The 19631-nt window shown below is 40.6% G+C and overlaps 1 protein-coding gene and 4 long non-coding RNA genes across 8 annotated transcripts in view; 2 read left to right on the forward strand and 3 right to left on the reverse strand.

The window, feature by feature from the left end:
• Positions 1–543: 543 nt before the first annotated feature.
• SPMIP4 (sperm microtubule inner protein 4) overlaps positions 544–19631 on the reverse strand; it is a 93901-nt gene continuing 74813 nt past the window's right edge. Inside the window, exons 8-9 of the mRNA XM_077491308.1 lie at positions 3297–3388; positions 544–1311 (exon numbers count right to left, since the gene is read on the reverse strand). Coding sequence (XP_077347434.1) covers positions 598–1311; positions 3297–3388 — 806 coding nt within the window. The 3' untranslated portion in view covers positions 544–597. The remainder of the gene's footprint in view (positions 1312–3296; positions 3389–19631) is intronic.
• On the reverse strand, positions 5560–8073 carry LOC143996320 (uncharacterized). Of its 2 annotated transcripts, XR_013277527.1 has the most exons (4): positions 6876–8073; positions 6627–6773; positions 5937–6188; positions 5560–5784 (listed from the first exon to the last, which is right to left on the reverse strand). It is a non-coding gene; the product is annotated as an uncharacterized LOC143996320 (long non-coding RNA). The 2 variants fall into 2 exon arrangements; XR_013277526.1 differs by having other exon boundaries at positions 5560–6188; positions 6876–8057.
• Positions 8502–9655, reverse strand: LOC143996321 (uncharacterized). 2 transcript variants are annotated; one of them, XR_013277529.1, is made up of 3 exons: positions 9565–9655; positions 8879–9130; positions 8502–8726 (listed from the first exon to the last, which is right to left on the reverse strand). It is a non-coding gene; the product is annotated as an uncharacterized LOC143996321 (long non-coding RNA). The 2 variants fall into 2 exon arrangements; XR_013277528.1 differs by having other exon boundaries at positions 8502–9130.
• On the forward strand, positions 9823–10419 carry LOC143996323 (uncharacterized). Its single transcript, XR_013277532.1, has 2 exons — positions 9823–10042; positions 10195–10419. It is a non-coding gene; the product is annotated as an uncharacterized LOC143996323 (long non-coding RNA).
• On the forward strand, positions 11423–13359 carry LOC143996322 (uncharacterized). 2 transcript variants are annotated; one of them, XR_013277531.1, is made up of 3 exons: positions 11423–12047; positions 12731–12982; positions 13135–13359. It is a non-coding gene; the product is annotated as an uncharacterized LOC143996322 (long non-coding RNA). The 2 variants fall into 2 exon arrangements; XR_013277530.1 differs by having other exon boundaries at positions 12731–13359.

The raw sequence follows: 19631 nt of genomic DNA on the forward strand, positions 1-19631 counted from the left end.
TAATCGAACAAGCTGGCGTTATAAGCTGATTGCCTACCACGCACAGGTGCACCAGATTTTACATTCTCCAGTTTTAGTAAATCAACCCCACTGTGTCCAAAGAAACTCAGGACAACTTAAAGCAGGTAAAATGCAGCCTCCGAACTGCCATGTGTACAGCTGAAATAAAGTCATTAGGATTTTTCTGACCTGTGTTTATTGTATGTTCCAAAGGCTAGAAAACATGCCCGTCGACATTTGCCCTTATAGAGGTCTCTCAAACCGCATATAAAATGATTGTATCCAAATTTAGTTGCCACTTTTTTTTTATATCTACTTGCATAAATTACTATATAATGACGCTGGGCCCCATATCAGTTACATGGTTTGTTATAGGTATAGTTACCGTAAATCCTTACTAGCCTTTTCAGAAAAGGCTAGCAATGGCAGCCTTCATACATGTACAGCACAGATTTCCTTTACTACATGGCTAAATCCAGGATGCTCAGGCAAACTTGTTTAATATTAGCTAATGAAAGTATTTACAGACTTTTACAACTACAGTTGTATTCAGTGGATTCTTTTATTTCTCTTGCAGTGTTTATACAGTTTATACTGTTAATTATGGAAATAGTGGGAATGGAATCCATAAAACTTATGCTTCCTTCCAGAATGGCAATTTTCTCTTAGATCTTTTGTCTTTTCTGGAAAGTTTTGGTGGAATGTTTTTTGAGCTGCAGACTTTGAAAAGGAATCTTGAAGCACAAGTATAGTTGCATGCGGCAAAGTCTTTCCAGTTTTATGAATGCCACTTTGTGCTCTTAATGTGTTCTGGCGAATATAGTGGCCTAATACACTATCTTGTGGTTTTATAGAACAAGCCTCTAGACTAGTAAAACACCTTTTTTGGAACGGTTTATGGAGCTCAGAAGCAATTTCAAAAGCAATATGTGGATCTTGTCCACCTGTTAAATTTGCATGGACTGTTTTATACTCCAAATCAGAATGGGTTGGTATGGGTGTTAGCTGTCGTCTGTACAATGCATCTGTCTTTTCTGTGTCTGTAATTTTACGTATATCAGGTTCCTTGTGTCCCTGAGTTGAGGATAAATACTCCTCTGTGTTTTCCTTCTTAGTTGTGTTACTAGCAGTGTCAGAAGTACAAGATCTATGCCTAGGTGTCTCCAACTCAGTGTTCAAACTGGGTTTATATTCTACAGTTTCACTTTCAGGCTCTTCCTCTTTCACAAGAGTCCGGCGACCCTCTCTTGAGCGTGCAATGCGTCCTTCTATTGGGCGTGCTTGAAGGACAGTCGATAAGAATGCTGGCTTCTAAAAAAAAGGTAATTGTGACATTACATAAATGCATTTTTTATCCAACTACAAAGTTTGCAGATCTTTCAATTCATGCAATTTCTTTCTTTTTTTTTTTTTACAAACACGTCACTTTACCCAAGAAATACAGCCTACTGTCATTTGAGTGAAATTACACTGGACGCTGTGGATATACTGTATAACTTTTTTACCATTTAAGGACCTTTTTGGTTGCACCTAAGCAAGTCACTGCTCTGCCATCTTGCTGCAAATAAACCTCCTTTGTAGCAGATGTGACAGTATCCATTCATGTCTGTGGTTAAATGGATTGCATCTTTGCACGCATTAGAAGATAATGTAGACTTGGACATAAACATATTGTTACCCTGGTAAATCAAGAGCGTTTATTTTTTACAGTGTATTTAAAGCCAAATAATTTATTTTAGTTGTAGATGGAGTAGAAAGGGGGTTGTTAGAGCCCCTGTCAGGTTTTTATTGCTGTCTGTGTCCCCACTGGGAAGATTTACCCTCTGTATTACCCTGCTGACTACCATCACTCGGAGTTAAAGCCCCACTGTGGGTAGTGGAAAAAAATTACTCTTGCAGTGGGGCCTTCCAAACTGCAGGAGTGAAATGCTTGCTAAGGTAGAGATCTAAGCTGTAATACTTGGCATACTGGTATACCTGGCATGCTGTGCGACCAGTTCCCCGAAGCTGCTTCCCCTCGCCACTCCACTAGTTGTAGGCTTTTTGATATCATCACATACAATGTAGGACCAGGAGTTCTGCATTGTACATTCTAAAAGCAAGTGTCCACCTTCATTCTGCAGTGTAGTAGAAAATATCAGAGGGCTGGCTGCAAGGGGAGCAAGGAATAAGGTAAGATTTTTACATCTTATTCTTTTCCCACTAGAGTTAGTAAACATTGAAGCTCTGCAGTGTTGGGGAGCCCCACTTCAAATGTTTTTTTGTTTTGTTTTTTATAAAACCAGCGTTCAGCTTAAAGAATTCAACATTATGAGTTGTCACCAGAACAGGAATAGAGATTAAATCTTCCCATGGACACATCTTTTCTGGTGATAACATTGGTGAGATTTCCTCTCACTTTCTGTTGTGTCTACAGTGCAGGAAGTAAAGGAAAATCTTCCCAATGGTGCAACGATGACAGGGGCATAGCCACCATTCTTGCTCTATTTAAAATGAAAAAAAATAAATAAATAAATAAATAAATAAATATAAATATATATATATATATATATATATATATATATATATATATATATATATATATATATATAGTTACATATACTTGCACAATTCCATAGATGGCATAAAACCTTTTTCTGGAATCATTGTGTCCTTATTTTGAAAATTAATGCAGAGGTTGAAAACACAATTATATTGAAAGCCAATTTCTTAAAGAAGAAGTAGGGCCAGAGCTCTTTTGGTCCTATTTCTCCTGTGGGTCACAGAAGTACACTTAGTTCTGCACTCCTGTGACCCATATTCAGCTGACAACGGATTAATGTCTGCTGTCAGCTGATATAACTCAGGCAGTCCAGGCTCTGGAGCGATCCACCTAGATGCCTGGACCCACAGCTGGCTCAGGCTTTCAGCGAGCCACTGGAGTCAGCTTCTGCTCCCTCCACAGCCTAGCACTCCAGCGAGCGCTAAAGGGGCAGAGCAGAGAGCTCAATTCTGTTTACTGAAGACCTAGAATTGAGCTATCAGCGGTCTTTGATCGCTCAGGTCTCGGTGGTAGAGACAGCGGGGGACAGATGCAGCATTGGACCGATGCTACATTCACCTAGGTGAGTATAAATGGCAATTTTGTAAATTCCCATACTCTATTAATGTCAGAGATTATGGCTGGACTTTCATAAATGTAAGTCAGCGTGTGGTTTAGTGGCTAAAGTTAAGGCACACTTATTTTTATGACATATCTTAGAAAACTATGCTTGTATACGACTTATGTAATGTGTGCACACATGAATATAACTTACCATTTCTGTGTTTTCATCTGTTTTTCCTGTTATGTTGCCAATTACCTTCTCATAATAATCGTCAAGTTGTAGTGGGTTCATTTCACCACGATCTGAGTATAAAAGAAAATTATTGTTCAGAAAAGTTCTAAAAGATTATGGGATGTTTATCAGTGTTTGTATTGTTCTCTGTATGAGATACTTGGCAAAACTCTTGATTTATGTGCAGACCAGTTTTTTGTTCGAAGCAGAAAGTGTAGATACATGTGCCAGTCTTTAGCAGTACAGGTTGTACATTACTTATAAACAGGGCTTTTTTTCTTAGAGAATAGGTGCAGAAACTCCCCCTTTCTGAGTCACCTTTTTTCTCCACCCCTACCCACCTTTGAGCACCATTCCTTGGTTTCACCCCCTACCCATCTCCCAATCCTGCCTTTTTTAGAGAATACAGAACCAAGTATCATTTGTAATTTGTATGGAATTTGTATGAAATTTGTTAATGATAACAAGAAAAGCACTAAAATAGATCCCCTGCAGCCAGTAACAATAGAGCCCCCCCCCCAGCAACAATAGATTCCCCCATCAACAATGGACCACCCACAAAAAAATTCACCCCAAGCAACAGTAGGCTCTTGGCATCAACAACAGATCTCTCACAGCCAGCGTCAATAGACTTTATGGCAGCCAATAGACCCCTCCCTCAACAGTAGATCTCTCCCAGCAACAACTGACCCCCAGCAATATAAGACCCCTCTAATCAACAATAGATCCCCCACCAGAAACAGTAGACCTCTTCAACAACAATAGACCCCTAGTGCTAGAGGTGCCGGAACTGCGTTCCCCCGCATTCCCGCTGAAAAAAAGCCCTGCTTATAAATCCTGTAGTAGCACAGGAGGCAACAGCTTGAATGAAAGTCATAAAAGCACTCGGGTGTGCATGTTAAAAGTTTTATGAATTTGTTTTTAGAGTAAGACACCTACAAGTCTCCCGTATTCAGGCTTCACGTGTGAGGCTGCACTAATACCTTAAAATCTGGAACACTGCATAAGGCTCAGTTTTCAATACCTGGACCTGAAAGTCATGCAACTCATGGTACAACTTTGCCAGTCGACTCCCTGGCAATTTGCTGGTGACTTGTGCATTACTATGATACGACTGTGAAGTGAGGAAGGGTCTACACCGCAGTGAATGCCTGTGTAATCTTACTGTAATGTCGAATCCAAATAACATCAATATAGATGAGGATCCAACTTGGAGACGACTTCCATTAAAGTCTATGGGCACAAGTTGGATAGAAGTCACCTTGAAGTAGTACAGAAACTTGACTGAGGGATCAGCAGAGTGTAGAGGCTCTGATTATCTATGAAACATTAAACACTTGACCAATCTCTCCTTCCAAAATGACCAGACAACACATTTTATTTGGCGTAGAATGGCCATAGCAGCATTTTAATACAAACTATTAAATACAACATTCACAAGAAAACAAGTTTAATGCATATAATACAGTCAATGCATAACAAATAAACCAACCTCAGCTTATGCCCGGTCTAAGGTCTTTGAAGGCCTATATACTCACGATTAACCTGTTGTATCTGCCACCCAATCAAAGGCCCCCAGCTGCAACTACACCAGCTCAGAGACAATTAATCACTTACGTACTACCAGATACAACCTAATTAATACCCCAATGTTACCATCGTAATGTTAGGAAAGTACATCCATACCTCAGATGGGCCCAACCCACAATTATTTAACCAGCACCGCCTTCAAAGACCCAATAGACCCCCTTCCTGCTGCTATGACAAGAAAATAAGGACTAAGGTCTTAGCGAGCCTATATACTCATGATTAACCTGTTGTATCTGTCAGACAATCAAAGGCCCCCAGCCGCAACTGCACCGGGTCAGGGACAATTAATCACTTATGTACTATCAGATACAACCCAATTAATACCCTGATGTTACCAACGTATTGCTAGGAAGGGACACCCATACCGCAGATGGGCCCAACCCACAGTTTTCCACGGTTAGGAAGGGACACCCATACCTCAGATGGGACCAACTCACTATTTTACACCAATATTTTAGTAGCACTGCCTTCAAATAACCAATAAACTCCTTGCCTGTTGCAATGACAAGAAAATAAAAGGACCAAGAAGCAAGCTAACATAAAACCCAAAAAACGAAAGTATCCCCAAAGTGGGGTTTTTTAACAGCGTAAATTACCTGTGGAGGCTAGTTTATGTATATATGGAAATAAATACTGACATGTGGCAAAAAAATAATAATACAAATGTTTATTAGTAAAAAAGAGGATTGAACAGGTGACACAGTGGTCAGGGACTGAGCTCCACTAAGTGAATAAAAATATATGATATTACATGGATAAACAGAATACAATTATAATGCCTAGACCATAATACCACTGTAGATACAGTAAAAAATAGATAATGTGGACCCTTTACGCGTTTCGACCCTCTCGGGGGTCTTCTTCAGAAGGTTTTTATCTATTGTAAAAGAAGGAAGACAAACATAAATACATATCCATACATGGTGCACTGTACTGTACTAGAAATAATCTGCTGTAAGCAGAATATACACCAAACATTGCATGGTTACATAATTAACAGTCAATTGGTATACATTGCATAATAGATACCTATATCATTCACGTAGGAGATCCTCTTTGAAAGACAGAAATAAGCTCCGCCATTTCTCCCATATCCTTCACAGATGCGCCAAACTTGTATAGTTGAAGTTGGTCGCTATGCTCTACCGAAAAGGGAGAGCAAGGGAACGGAGTTCAAGGGATAAATGACTTACAGGGGATCACATCGCTATTGCTACCTCCAATATAAAATAGTGGAGGAGGGTATAGGTATAGGTAGACAGAAGTCGGGAGGGGGACAACCTACAATAAAAACAAAAGAAGATATAAGGATGTATATATATATATATATATGAAAAATCCCTATTCAGGGGCTGTCCCCCCTGTGTAGGGGGACAGAAAATATACCCACATGTAATATGACGGGTATATAAGTATAGAGGTAAGCCATACTACTTGAGTGTAGCATGCCATACACGATTAGAGTTTAAGCAGATGATAATAAAAGCTAAAGATCATTGTAAGTGCCCAGTGATGAGTCAGCAACGACAGACAACGCCAGATGACAAAGAAGAAAATAAGTGAAATAAAGACACAGCATGTGCAAAATCTAATACCCCAGCGTGACTGGTGATGAAAGTAAGATGGTGAAAAGTAAAATAAAAATACACCATGTTCTGGAGTCCAACGTGCCCCAGCGTAACAAAAGTAAGTGTGGAAAAAGGTGGTATATATATATACCTGTGGTTAATATCAAGTAAGTGCACGTTATGTAGCAGAGCCAAAAAGGGGCAATATAATGGGGATAGTAGTTGATTAGAAATGATGAGCTTTACAATCAAACCCCTCAGATACTTATACTGTCATGGGACAGAAAAGACCTTTTATCTGCAAATAAACAAGAGATAGTATTAAACTCCTGCAAGCAGAGCTATATATAGGCAGTAAGGAGAGTAGTAAAGCATTCAGTAAAATAATCCAGTGACTTACCCTGCACCTAAAGTCAGTGCTAATGCTATCCTGTAGTAAGCAGAGTGAATTGCCAGTGTGAGGAGGTGGGATATAAATATCCCATGTGTCGTTCAATTAGCTGAATCAAATTAGGAACTCCACCTGTCTAACCATAGCCTCATTTGGTCGCCATATTGGTTGATTAGAAATAATGAGCTTTCCAATCAAACCCCTCAGATACTTATACTGTCATAGGACAGAAAAGACCTTTTATCTGCAAATAAACAAGAGATAGTATTAAACTCCTGCAAGCAGAGCTATATATAGGCAGTAAGGAGAGTAGTAAAGCATTCAGTAAAATAATCCAGTGACTTACCCTGCACCTAAAGTCAGTGCTAATGCTATCCTGTAGTAAGCAAAGTGAATTGCCAGTGTAAGGAGGTGGGATATAAATATCCCATGTGTCGTTCAATTAGCTGAATCAAATTAGGAACTCCACCTGTCTAACCATAGCCTCATTTGGTCGCCATATTGGCCGACCGGATGTGGTCCCCTCGGCGTTCCGGAAGTGACCTTCCCAACATGGCGGGAAGGTACACAGTAGTGTCGCACCGGCGTGACGTCGGCACGTCGCGTCGCACGCGTGCAACACGCGTGCGCAGTGAGGTGCCGCGTCCGTTACTGTTCCGGAATGCCGCCGACCAGATGCATTGTCCCGGGGGGACGGGTGGTACCTACCCGCACAAGCCCCGGGACGAACGGGGAGAGGAGTGCGCGCGCCAATGCCGCTCCCCTCTTCTGGTCGTGAAGCCATACCCAAGCAGTCCACCCTATGTGCAGCGAAAGGAACAAGTATGCTCAAATGGCACCATCTGATGGAGAAAGAGGGGAAATGCACACAAGCTTATCCGTCATAGAGTGTATAAAAAAATATATAAAAGGACATTTTGATACATTTAATAGCAACATGTCAGGAGTAAAAATAAATATAAAAATAGCACAAAAACATTTCATAATGAATATATCATTTACAGGTAAACTGGGTATACATAAGAAAATCATCTACTGGTTGGTATACAGAATATGGCAAGCTGGTTATCGGATGGTGAGGCCATATATACATACTACGTTACTGTATCACATATATGCACATATACTCCCATCAGGCGCAGAGAGGAGCAAATAAGGATAATCAATATAATCATCCTATTAGGGAATTAGTGGAGCACCTATGTAAATGTGAACATTTGCACGTGTGTGATGTTAACTTTATAGGTGCCTTGGGGGGCTATATCTAAGGCCCAAACCAAAATTGTTCCAATTATCGCCTTGGAAGCTATTCATGTTGACAATAAAAGACAAAAGACAATCGACAATAGCCGAAAAGTGCCAAATTCAAATAGTACTAAACCAAGTAGAGCTCATGGCCCAGACCTCTGTATGTTACCGAATGGGGAAGGGTGTTTAACCACCCGGGTTTTAGAAGACTAGAAAAAAAATGGACGGTAACACCCCAATGCAGGGTCAGAGGGCGCTGATCACCCCTGGTATGTTGAAAACAAAAAACGAAAGTATCCCCAAAGTGGGGTTTTTTAACAGCGTAAATTACCTGTGGAGGCTAGTTTATGTATATATGGAAATAAATACTGACATGTGGCAAAAAAATAATAATACAAATGTTTATTAGTAAAAAAGAGGATTGAACAGGTGACACAGTGGTCAGGGACTGAGCTCCACTAAGTGAATAAAAATATATGATATTACATGGATAAACAGAATACAATTATAATGCCTAGACCATAATACCACTGTAGATACAGTAAAAAATAGATAATGTGGACCCTTTACGCGTTTCGACCCTCTCGGGGGTCTTCTTCAGAAGGTTTTTATCTATTGTAAAAGAAGGAAGACAAACATAAATACATATCCATACATGGTGCACTGTACTGTACTAGAAATAATCTGCTGTAAGCAGAATATACACCAAACATTGCATGGTTACATAATTAACAGTCAATTGGTATACATTGCATAATAGATACCTATATCATTCACGTAGGAGATCCTCTTTGAAAGACAGAAATAAGCTCCGCCATTTCTCCCATATCCTTCACAGATGCGCCAAACTTGTATAGTTGAAGTTGGTCGCTATGCTCTACCGAAAAGGGAGAGCAAGGGAACGGAGTTCAAGGGATAAATGACTTACAGGGGATCACATCGCTATTGCTACCTCCAATATAAAATAGTGGAGGAGGGTATAGGTATAGGTAGACAGAAGTCGGGAGGGGGACAACCTACAATAAAAACAAAAGAAGATATAAGGATGTATATATATATATATGAAAAATCCCTATTCAGGGGCTGTCCCCCCTGTGTAGGGGGACAGAAAATATACCCACATGTAATATGACGGGTATATAAGTATAGAGGTAAGCCATACTACTTGAGTGTAGCATGCCATACACGATTAGAGTTTAAGCAGATGATAATAAAAGCTAAAGATCATTGTAAGTGCCCAGTGATGAGTCAGCAACGACAGACAACGCCAGATGACAAAGAAGAAAATAAGTGAAATAAAGACACAGCATGTGCAAAATCTAATACCCCAGCGTGACTGGTGATGAAAGTAAGATGGTGAAAAGTAAAATAAAAATACACCATGTTCTGGAGTCCAACGTGCCCCAGCGTAACAAAAGTAAGTGTGGAAAAAGGTGGTATATATATATACCTGTGGTTAATATCAAGTAAGTGCACGTTATGTAGCAGAGCCAAAAAGGGGCAATATAATGGGGATAGTAGTTGATTAGAAATGATGAGCTTTACAATAAAACCCCTCAGATACTTATACTGTCATGGGACAGAAAAGACCTTTTATCTGCAAATAAACAAGAGATAGTATTAAACTCCTGCAAGCAGAGCTATATATAGGCAGTAAGGAGAGTAGTAAAGCATTCAGTAAAATAATCCCGACTTCTGTCTACCTATACCTATACCCTCCTCCACTATTTTATATTGGAGGTAGCAATAGCGATGTGATCCCCTGTAAGTCATTTATCCCTTGAACTCCGTTCCCTTGCTCTCCCTTTTCGGTAGAGCATAGCGACCAACTTCAACTATACAAGTTTGGCGCATCTGTGAAGGATATGGGAGAAATGGCGGAGCTTATTTCTGTCTTTCAAAGAGGATCTCCTACGTGAATGATATAGGTATCTATTATGCAATGTATACCAATTGACTGTTAATTATGTAACCATGCAATGTTTGGTGTATATTCTGCTTACAGCAGATTATTTCTAGTACAGTACAGTGCACCATGTATGGATATGTATTTATGTTTGTCTTCCTTCTTTTACAATAGATAAAAACCTTCTGAAGAAGACCCCCGAGAGGGTCGAAACGCGTAAAGGGTCCACATTATCTATTTTTTACTGTATCTACAGTGGTATTATGGTCTAGGCATTATAATTGTATTCTGTTTATCCATGTAATATCATATATTTTTATTCACTTAGTGGAGCTCAGTCCCTGACCACTGTGTCACCTGTTCAATCCTCTTTTTTACTAATAAACATTTGTATTATTATTTTTTTGCCACATGTCAGTATTTATTTCCATATATACATAAACTAGCCTCCACAGGTAATTTACGCTGTTAAAAAACCCCACTTTGGGGATACTTTCGTTTTTTGTTTTCAACATACCAGGGGTGATCAGCGCCCTCTGACCCTGCATTGGGGTGTTACCGTCCATTTTTTTTCTAGTCTTCTAAAACCCGGGTGGTTAAACACCCTTCCCCATTCGGTAACATACAGAGGTCTGGGCCATGAGCTCTACTTGGTTTAGTACTATTTGAATTTGGCACTTTTCGGCTATTGTCGATTGTCTTTTGTCTTTTATTGTCAACATGAATAGCTTCCAAGGCGATAATTGGAACAATTTTGGTTTGGGCCTTAGATATAGCCCCCCAAGGCACCTATAAAGTTAACATATCACACACGTGCAAATGTTCACATTTACATAGGTGCTCCACTAATTCCCTAATAGGATGATTATATTGATTATCCTTATTTGCTCCTCTCTGCGCCTGATGGGAGTATATGTGCATATATGTGATACAGTAACGTAGTATGTATATATGGCCTCACCATCCGATAACCAGCTTGCCATATTCTGTATACCAACCAGTAGATGATTTTCTTATGTATACCCAGTTTACCTGTAAATGATATATTCATTATGAAATGTTTTTGTGCTATTTTTATATTTATTTTTACTCCTGACATGTTGCTATTAAATGTATCAAAATGTCCTTTTATATATTTTTTTATACACTCTATGACGGATAAGCTTGTGTGCATTTCCCCTCTTTCTCCATCAGATGGTGCCATTTGAGCATACTTGTTCCTTTCGCTGCACATAGGGTGGACTGCTTGGGTATGGCTTCACGACCAGAAGAGGGGAGCGGCATTGGCGCGCGCACTCCTCTCCCCGTTCGTCCCGGGGCTTGTGCGGGTAGGTACCACCCATCCCCCCGGGACAATGCATCTGGTCGGCGGCATTCCGGAACAGTAACGGACGCGGCACCTCACTGCGCACGCGTGTTGCACGCGTGCGACGCGACGTGCCGACGTCACGCCGGTGCGACACTACTGTGTACCTTCCCGCCATGTTGGGAAGGTCACTTCCGGAACGCCGAGGGGACCACATCCGGTCGGCCAATATGGCGACCAAATGAGGCTATGGTTAGACAGGTGGAGTTCCTAATTTGATTCAGCTAATTGAACGACACATGGGATATTTATATCCCACCTCCTTACACTGGCAATTCACTTTGCTTACTACAGGATAGCATTAGCACTGACTTTAGGTGCAGGGTAAGTCACTGGATTATTTTACTGAATGCTTTACTACTCTCCTTACTGCCTATATATAGCTCTGCTTGCAGGAGTTTAATACTATCTCTTGTTTATTTGCAGATAAAAGGTCTTTTCTGTCCTATGACAGTATAAGTATCTGAGGGGTTTGATTGGAAAGCTCATTATTTCTAATCAACCAATATGGCGACCAAATGAGGCTATGGTTAGACAGGTGGAGTTCCTAATTTGATTCAGCTAATTGAACGACACATGGGATATTTATATCCCACCTCCTCACACTGGCAATTCACTCTGCTTACTACAGGATAGCATTAGCACTGACTTTAGGTGCAGGGTAAGTCACTGGATTATTTTACTGAATGCTTTACTACTCTCCTTACTGCCTATATATAGCTCTGCTTGCAGGAGTTTAATACTATCTCTTGTTTATTTGCAGATAAAAGGTCTTTTCTGTCCCATGACAGTATAAGTATCTGAGGGGTTTGATTGTAAAGCTCATCATTTCTAATCAACTACTATCCCCATTATATTGCCCCTTTTTGGCTCTGCTACATAACGTGCACTTGATATTAACCACAGGTATATATATATACCACCTTTTTCCACACTTACTTTTGTTACGCTGGGGCACGTTGGACTCCAGAACATGGTGTATTTTTATTTTACTTTTCACCATCTTACTTTCATCACCAGTCACGCTGGGGTATTAGATTTTGCACATGCTGTGTCTTTATTTCACTTATTTTCTTCTTTGTCATCTGGCGTTGTCTGTCGTTGCTGACTCATCACTGGGCACTTACAATGATCTTTAGCTTTTATTATCATCTGCTTAAACTCTAATCGTGTATGGCATGCTACACTCAAGTAGTATGGCTTACCTCTATACTTATATACCCGTCATATTACATGTGGGTATATTTTCTGTCCCCCTACACAGGGGGGACAGCCCCTGAATAGGGATTTTTCATATATATATATATATATACATCCTTATATCTTCTTTTGTTTTTATTGTAGGTTGTCCCCCTCCCGACTTCTGTCTACCTATACCTATACCCTCCTCCACTATTTTATATTGGAGGTAGCAATAGCGATGTGATCCCCTGTAAGTCATTTATCCCTTGAACTCCGTTCCCTTGCTCTCCCTTTTCGGTAGAGCATAGCGACCAACTTCAACTATACAAGTTTGGCGCATCTGTGAAGGATATGGGAGAAATGGCGGAGCTTATTTCTGTCTTTCAAAGAGGATCTCCTACGTGAATGATATAGGTATCTATTATGCAATGTATACCAATTGACTGTTAATTATGTAACCATGCAATGTTTGGTGTATATTCTGCTTACAGCAGATTATTTCTAGTACAGTACAGTGCACCATGTATGGATATGTATTTATGTTTGTCTTCCTTCTTTTACAATAGATAAAAACCTTCTGAAGAAGACCCCCGAGAGGGTCGAAACGCGTAAAGGGTCCACATTATCTATTTTTTACTGTATCTACAGTGGTATTATGGTCTAGGCATTATAATTGTATTCTGTTTATCCATGTAATATCATATATTTTTATTCACTTAGTGGAGCTCAGTCCCTGACCACTGTGTCACCTGTTCAATCCTCTTTTTTACTAATAAACATTTGTATTATTATTTTTTTGCCACATGTCAGTATTTATTTCCATATATACATAAACTAGCCTCCACAGGTAATTTACGCTGTTAAAAAACCCCACTTTGGGGATACTTTCGTTTTTTGTTTTCAACATACCAGGGGTGATCAGCGCCCTCTGACCCTGCATTGGCGTGTTACCGTCCATTTTTTTTCCATTTTTTTTCTAGTCAACATAAAACCCAAAAACCCACTACAAATACCCCAGCACCTTCGGAAAGTAGGAGGCTCCCCCAAACCAAAACAAACAAGGGAGGGAGGGTGGGAAAAACTGTCTGAGCTGTGATGAGCTCTGACTGAGCTGTGACACAAGCAGAATATTGAAATCATGCCGGAAGTATGTTTATGCAGTAATATGGCTTATCAATGCATGTCTTTACAGAATGGAGAAATATTTACACAGGAACAAGGAGCATCCAAGTACTTAGAGAGAGGATAGACAAACATCATCCTGTTATAGCATAGATAACATAACTATACACTATAATACTACAGCGCCACCTGCTGCTTAGACAGGTATAATGCATATGCTGTATATAGTCAGTTTATAAACAACTTTTCTGTTGTACTTTTCCAATACTCTCTACCCACTACAGAACACACCCTCTGCCTTGACCTCTTCAATCTGCTAAACAGACTGCAGCATATCAAAATCACCCACTAATATTCCGCCTCCTCTGCAGGCCCCAGTCATGCTGGCCCTCCTCCTAGTTTCACTCAGCTCCAGGCCATGTACTTTTTCAAAAGTCGATAATGCTAATTAACCACTTCAGCCCCGGAAGAATTGGCTGCTCAATGACCAGGCCATTTTTTGCAATAAGTAACTGCGTTGCTTTAACTGACAATTTGAGGTCGTGTGATGCTGCACCCAAACAAAATTGATGTCCTTTTTTTCCCTACAAATAGAGCTTTCTTTTGGTGGTATTTGATCATCTCTGCGCTTTTTTATTTTTGCGCTATAAACAAAAAAAATCGACAATTTAAAAAAAAACATACTCTTTTGTACTTTTTGCTGTAATAAATAGCCCCAACTTTTTTTTAAAAAAGCTAATTTTTTCCTCACTTTAGGCCGATATGTATTCTTCTAAATATTTTTGGTAATAAAAATCACAAAAAACGTATATATTGATTGGTTTGTACAAAAGTTATAGCATCTACAAAAGAGGGGATAGATTTATGGCATTTTTTTTTACTAGTAATGGTGGCGATCTGTGATTTTTTTATCGAGACTGCGACATTATGGCGGACACATAGGACACTTTTGACCCATTTTTGGATTGAGTGACAATTATACAGCGATCAGTGCTATAAAAATGCACTGATTACTGTATAAATGTCACTGGCAGGGAAGGGGTTAACACTGGGGGGCGATCAAGGGATTAACTGTGTTCTCTATGTGTGTGTTCTAAGGGCCGGTTCACACTGCGGGCGATGCGAGGCGACACCGACTTGCCTCGGCGCGACCTGCCGCGACCTCAGCGGCGACTTGCAAATGACTTCTGTATAGAAGTCAATGCAAGTCGCCCCGAGGTCACCCAAAAGTAGTACAGGAACCTTTTTTCTGAGTCGGAGCGACTCGAGTCGCTCCTCTCAGAACGGTTCCATTGTACAGAACGGGGGCGACTTGTCAGATCGTGGCGAGGCAAGTCGTGTCGCCTCGCATCGCCCGCAGTGTGAACCGGCCCTAACTGTGGGGGATGGGACTGACTATAGGAGATGAGAGATCATGGTTCCCAGCTCATAGGAACTCACGATCTCTCTCTCCTCACAGAAATGGGATGTGTGTGTTTACACACACACGTCCCTGTTCTGCCTCTCGTTCCCACGATCGCTTGTGGCCGGCTGTCATCGCAACCACCGGTCATGAGCATCGCCACCCCCGCTGTGCAGCGGGCGCACCTGCTATCCCGCTTAAAGGGACCGACGTATAGCTATGACGGTTTGCGGGATTGTGCTGACCTGCCTCAGTATAATGACGGCGGCTGGTCGGCAAGTGGTTAAGACAACTCTCATTGACTAACATAGGATTTCGCATGTCATGCAACTTGGGGTCTTAGAGTCGCGGCAGTGTAAACCCAGCCTAATGGTATGAAGCACTTCCTTCTAAACAACAAAACTTTGATATTATGCTATCATTTTCTGACTATATGTCAGAGAACTCACCGTGTGAATGTCCGTACCCATGTAGCAGCAGCTTATTTTCGTTCCATTATAGCTAAGGGCCATGCGCGGTGTCCCCGTCAGAGGTGAACGAGTTCTGGAATGAACGGACACACACGCCAATACGAACACGTGGGCGGACTCGCACGCCAATCCGAACGTGTGTACGCACTCACGCACGACCACGTCCACCAATCCTGCCACATAACACCATATATAAACAGGGTCCTTACCGATGCCAGTGCTGGATCGTCTTCAGCTCGTTCCTGAGATACCTGAGTACCTGTTACCTTGTTCCTGATTACCCGGCTTGCATGACTATTCTTCTGGATCACCCCTGCTTACTACTTACCTGGATTTACTATACTGACCTCTGCTTGGACTCTCTACTTCGGCTTGCTTCCTGACTTTGTACCTCGCTGCCAGCACGTTGCCAAACCTCTGCCTGTCCTTGACTAAGAACCTGCCTTCCATTTCTGTACCTCGTTGCCAGCCAGTTGTCAACCTTGCCCGTTCCTGACGTGCAGTATTTCTACATACCTGCTTGGCTCCCGCTGAACACTTCCGGTGACCAGTCTACACTTCTTCCTCCATGAGGATCCAGTATCTTCAAGCCTCAATCTTCAACCTGCAGGCACCTGCACCATTTCGCTGCCTCAGCACTCCCTGTCCTCACTACCAGATGTGTTAAGACCGAACCGTGCAAGAGGCCACCCCCAGCATTCGGACTCCGCTGTAAGGTGCATGACACTACACTAGGGCAGATATCAAATAAACTTCACTTTTATCTGTAATAAATACTTTATTATATTTATTCTATTCTATTTATTTTATGATAAATTTAGAACATATTTATTTAAATGTATGTATAAAATTTATGATGTATTTAATGAATAATACAAATGGACTATTGGAATCCAGGTTTTAGCACTGTATTATATTTAGATTCTCTTTGATATCTACTGTATCTATTCTACTGTCAGATGTGGGATAATGTGGAACTAGATTTTTCGAACTGCAGGGCCTTATGTGCATATGCTGGAGGAAAACAAAAGCAGGGATGTTGCCTATTACAATCAAACAAATTTTAGCTTTTACATTCTGATCTGCACTAGTAAACAAATGACAAATTTAAAGTGGAACTTCACCCAAAAGGTGAAGCTCCGCTTTAAGGCCTTCTCCCCTGCTCCTCCTTAGGAAATGGCACTTGGGTACAGGTATAAGCTCCCATTTCTGCTTGGAAGTTCTCCTCCTCTCCTCTCTCCCTGTCACAGGTCCCAGAAGCCTGCAGGAGCATTCACAATGAGCATGTGCAGTGGAAAACCAGCTGTGAAGTGCTGCAGGTGTCAATTTTAAAATAATGACACCCCAAAACAGTTCAGAAAACGCAGTGTGATTGCCAGAGTCAGACTGCATGGGTGTGAACACCCATGCAATCCGATTCAAGTGCGGCAAAAAGGATGCCTGCACCTTTTTCGTGCAGTGCAATTTAAGCCCATACAAAAGGAATGGACTTAAATCTCACTGAAAAGAATTACATTTGATTTGAACAGGAATGCTATGCAATGCCTGTCAGAATCACATGCGGTTTCCCTCACCGCTCCTGGCTAACTGAGGTGAAATCCTCCTGAGATAGAACTGAGAATAGAGTCACACCTGATGGGACGAAGGAAACTCTATGCTGTCAGTGTCATTCTGTCCAGTGGGTAAAGTGCAGGAAGCATGGGAGCTGTTCGTGAATTGTGAACTAGAGAGCCAGGGTACAGCGGGAATTCTCCCTCTATGTCTGGGATCTAACATGCTGCACTGAAGAAAACTCTTGTTCAACATCCAACATCTAAACACATGATAATAAAGCTGTTATTGGACCATTACCTATACGATCGGTATAGAAAAGAATAACCCCCTTTAAAATAATCACATTTTGTTTCCTTGCAGCCTGAAATAAAGACAGACACATTTTTTTTGTTTTATCCAGCTGTATTTACTCATTTCAACTTATAACATCCAAGTGAAAGATATAACACCAATTTGTCATAAAGAAATAACATTTCAATAACAGAACTACTGAGCTGGAAAAATGATCACCTCCAGTATTTTGTTCAAGCACCTTTTGCTTTAATTGCAGCTTTAGTAGAGACACTGCTAACTTTGCACTTCTAGACTTTGCATTATTTGCCCACTCTTCTTTGCAGAACTGTTCAAGTTCAGTTAAATTTGATGGTGACTGTTTGTGGACTGCAGTCTTCAAGTCATTCTACAGATTTTCAGTGGGGTTTAAGCCTGGTCTCTGACTAGGCCATGCAAGGACATTCAACCTTTTCTCCTTCAACCAGTGTGAGGTCATTTTTGCTGTGTGCTTTGGGTCATTGTCATGTTGGAAGGTAAACCTTCTTCAAATTCACAACTTTCTGGCAGAGGGCAGCAGATTTTCCTCAAACATTTTATGATATTTTACCCCATCCATTATATCAGACATGCCATTTGGTGTTGAAGCCAAGTAATTAAATTTTAGTCTCATTTGATCATAACACCTTTTTCCATGTGGCCTCAGAATCTTTATGCTGCTTTTTTGAAAAGCTCAATGGTGACTGCATGTGGACTTTCTTGAGGATTGGCTTTTTTCTTGCAATCATCCAATATGAGCCACATTTGTGGATGATTTGTGATATTGTTGTCATATGCACACAATGAGCACTCTTTGTCATAAATTCCTGCAACTGTGTTTTGGTCTGTGTTTACCAAATACCTTCCAATTCTTATTAATAGACTTCACTCTGCTTCTAGGCATTGATAAAGCCTTTAAAAACATTTTGTATCCATCTCCTGTGCCTGTCCACCACTTTATCCTGGAGATCTTTTGACAGTGCCTTGCCATCCATAAGTGATTGTTTCCTTCAGTTGTACTACAAGGGACTGAAATGCTCTAGAAAATATCTTTTCATGCTGAGCTAATCAAAATGACCACAGCTGATCACAGTTGAAAATTAAATGGCGTTGTGTGCCATTGAGAAGATGATTAGCTACACCTGATTGAGTTTACAAGTCATTTTCTAGGAGGGGTGATCCTTTTTCCAACTCAGTGATTCTGTTTTTGAATGTTTTACATTTTTTCTGACATGTTGGTGTTATATCTTTCACTTGGATGTTATAAATTACACTGTAAATGCAGCTGGATAAAACAAAAACGGTGTCTGTCTTCATTTCAGGCTGCTGCAAAGCAACAAAATGTGATTATTTTAAAGAGGGGTGATTCTTTTCTATACCCCCTGTACATTTGTTTAATTTATTATTTAACCACTTCAGCCCCGGACCAATTTTCAGCCTAAGGACCAGAGGTCTTTTTACAATTTCGCACTGCACTGCTTTAACTGGTAATTGCGCGGTCATGCAATGTTGTACCCAAACGAAATTTGCATCCTTTTCTTCCCACAAATAGAGCTTTCTTTTGATGGTATTTGATTGCCTCTGCGATTTTTATTTTTTGCGATATAAATGGAAAAAGACTGAAAATTTTGAGAAAAAAAAATTATATTTTCTACTTTTTGATATAAGAAAAATCGAATAAACTCAATTTTAGTCATACATTTAGGGCAAAATTTATTCAGCCACATGTCTTTAGTAACAAAAAATGTCAATAAGCGTATATTTATTGGTTTGCGCAAAAGTTATAGCGTCTACAAACTAGAGTACATTTTCTGGAATTTACACAGCTTTTAATTTACGACTGCCTATATCATTTCTTGAGGTGCTAAAATGGCAGGGCAGTACAAACCCCCCCCCAATGACCCCATTTTGTAAAGTAGACACCCCAAGGAAATTGCTGAGGGGCATGTTGAGCCCATTGAATATTTTTTTTTTTGTCCCAAGCGATTGAATAATGACACAAAAAAAAAATAAGTTTACAGAAAGTTGTCACTAAATGATATATTGCTCACACATGCCATAGTTATATGTGGAATTGCACCCCAAAATATATTCTGCTTCTCCTGAGTACGGGGATACCACTTATGTGGGACTTTTTGGGAGTCTAGCCGCGTACGGCACCCCGAAAACCAATCACTGCCTTCAGGATTTCTAAGGGTGCAAATTT

This window comes from Lithobates pipiens, unplaced genomic scaffold (assembly GCF_037356315.1).
Source record: "Lithobates pipiens isolate NorthernLeopardFrog02 unplaced genomic scaffold, aLitPip1_a1.2 Scaffold_19, whole genome shotgun sequence".
In the NCBI taxonomy this organism is placed as follows: Eukaryota; Metazoa; Chordata; class Amphibia; order Anura; family Ranidae; genus Lithobates; species Lithobates pipiens.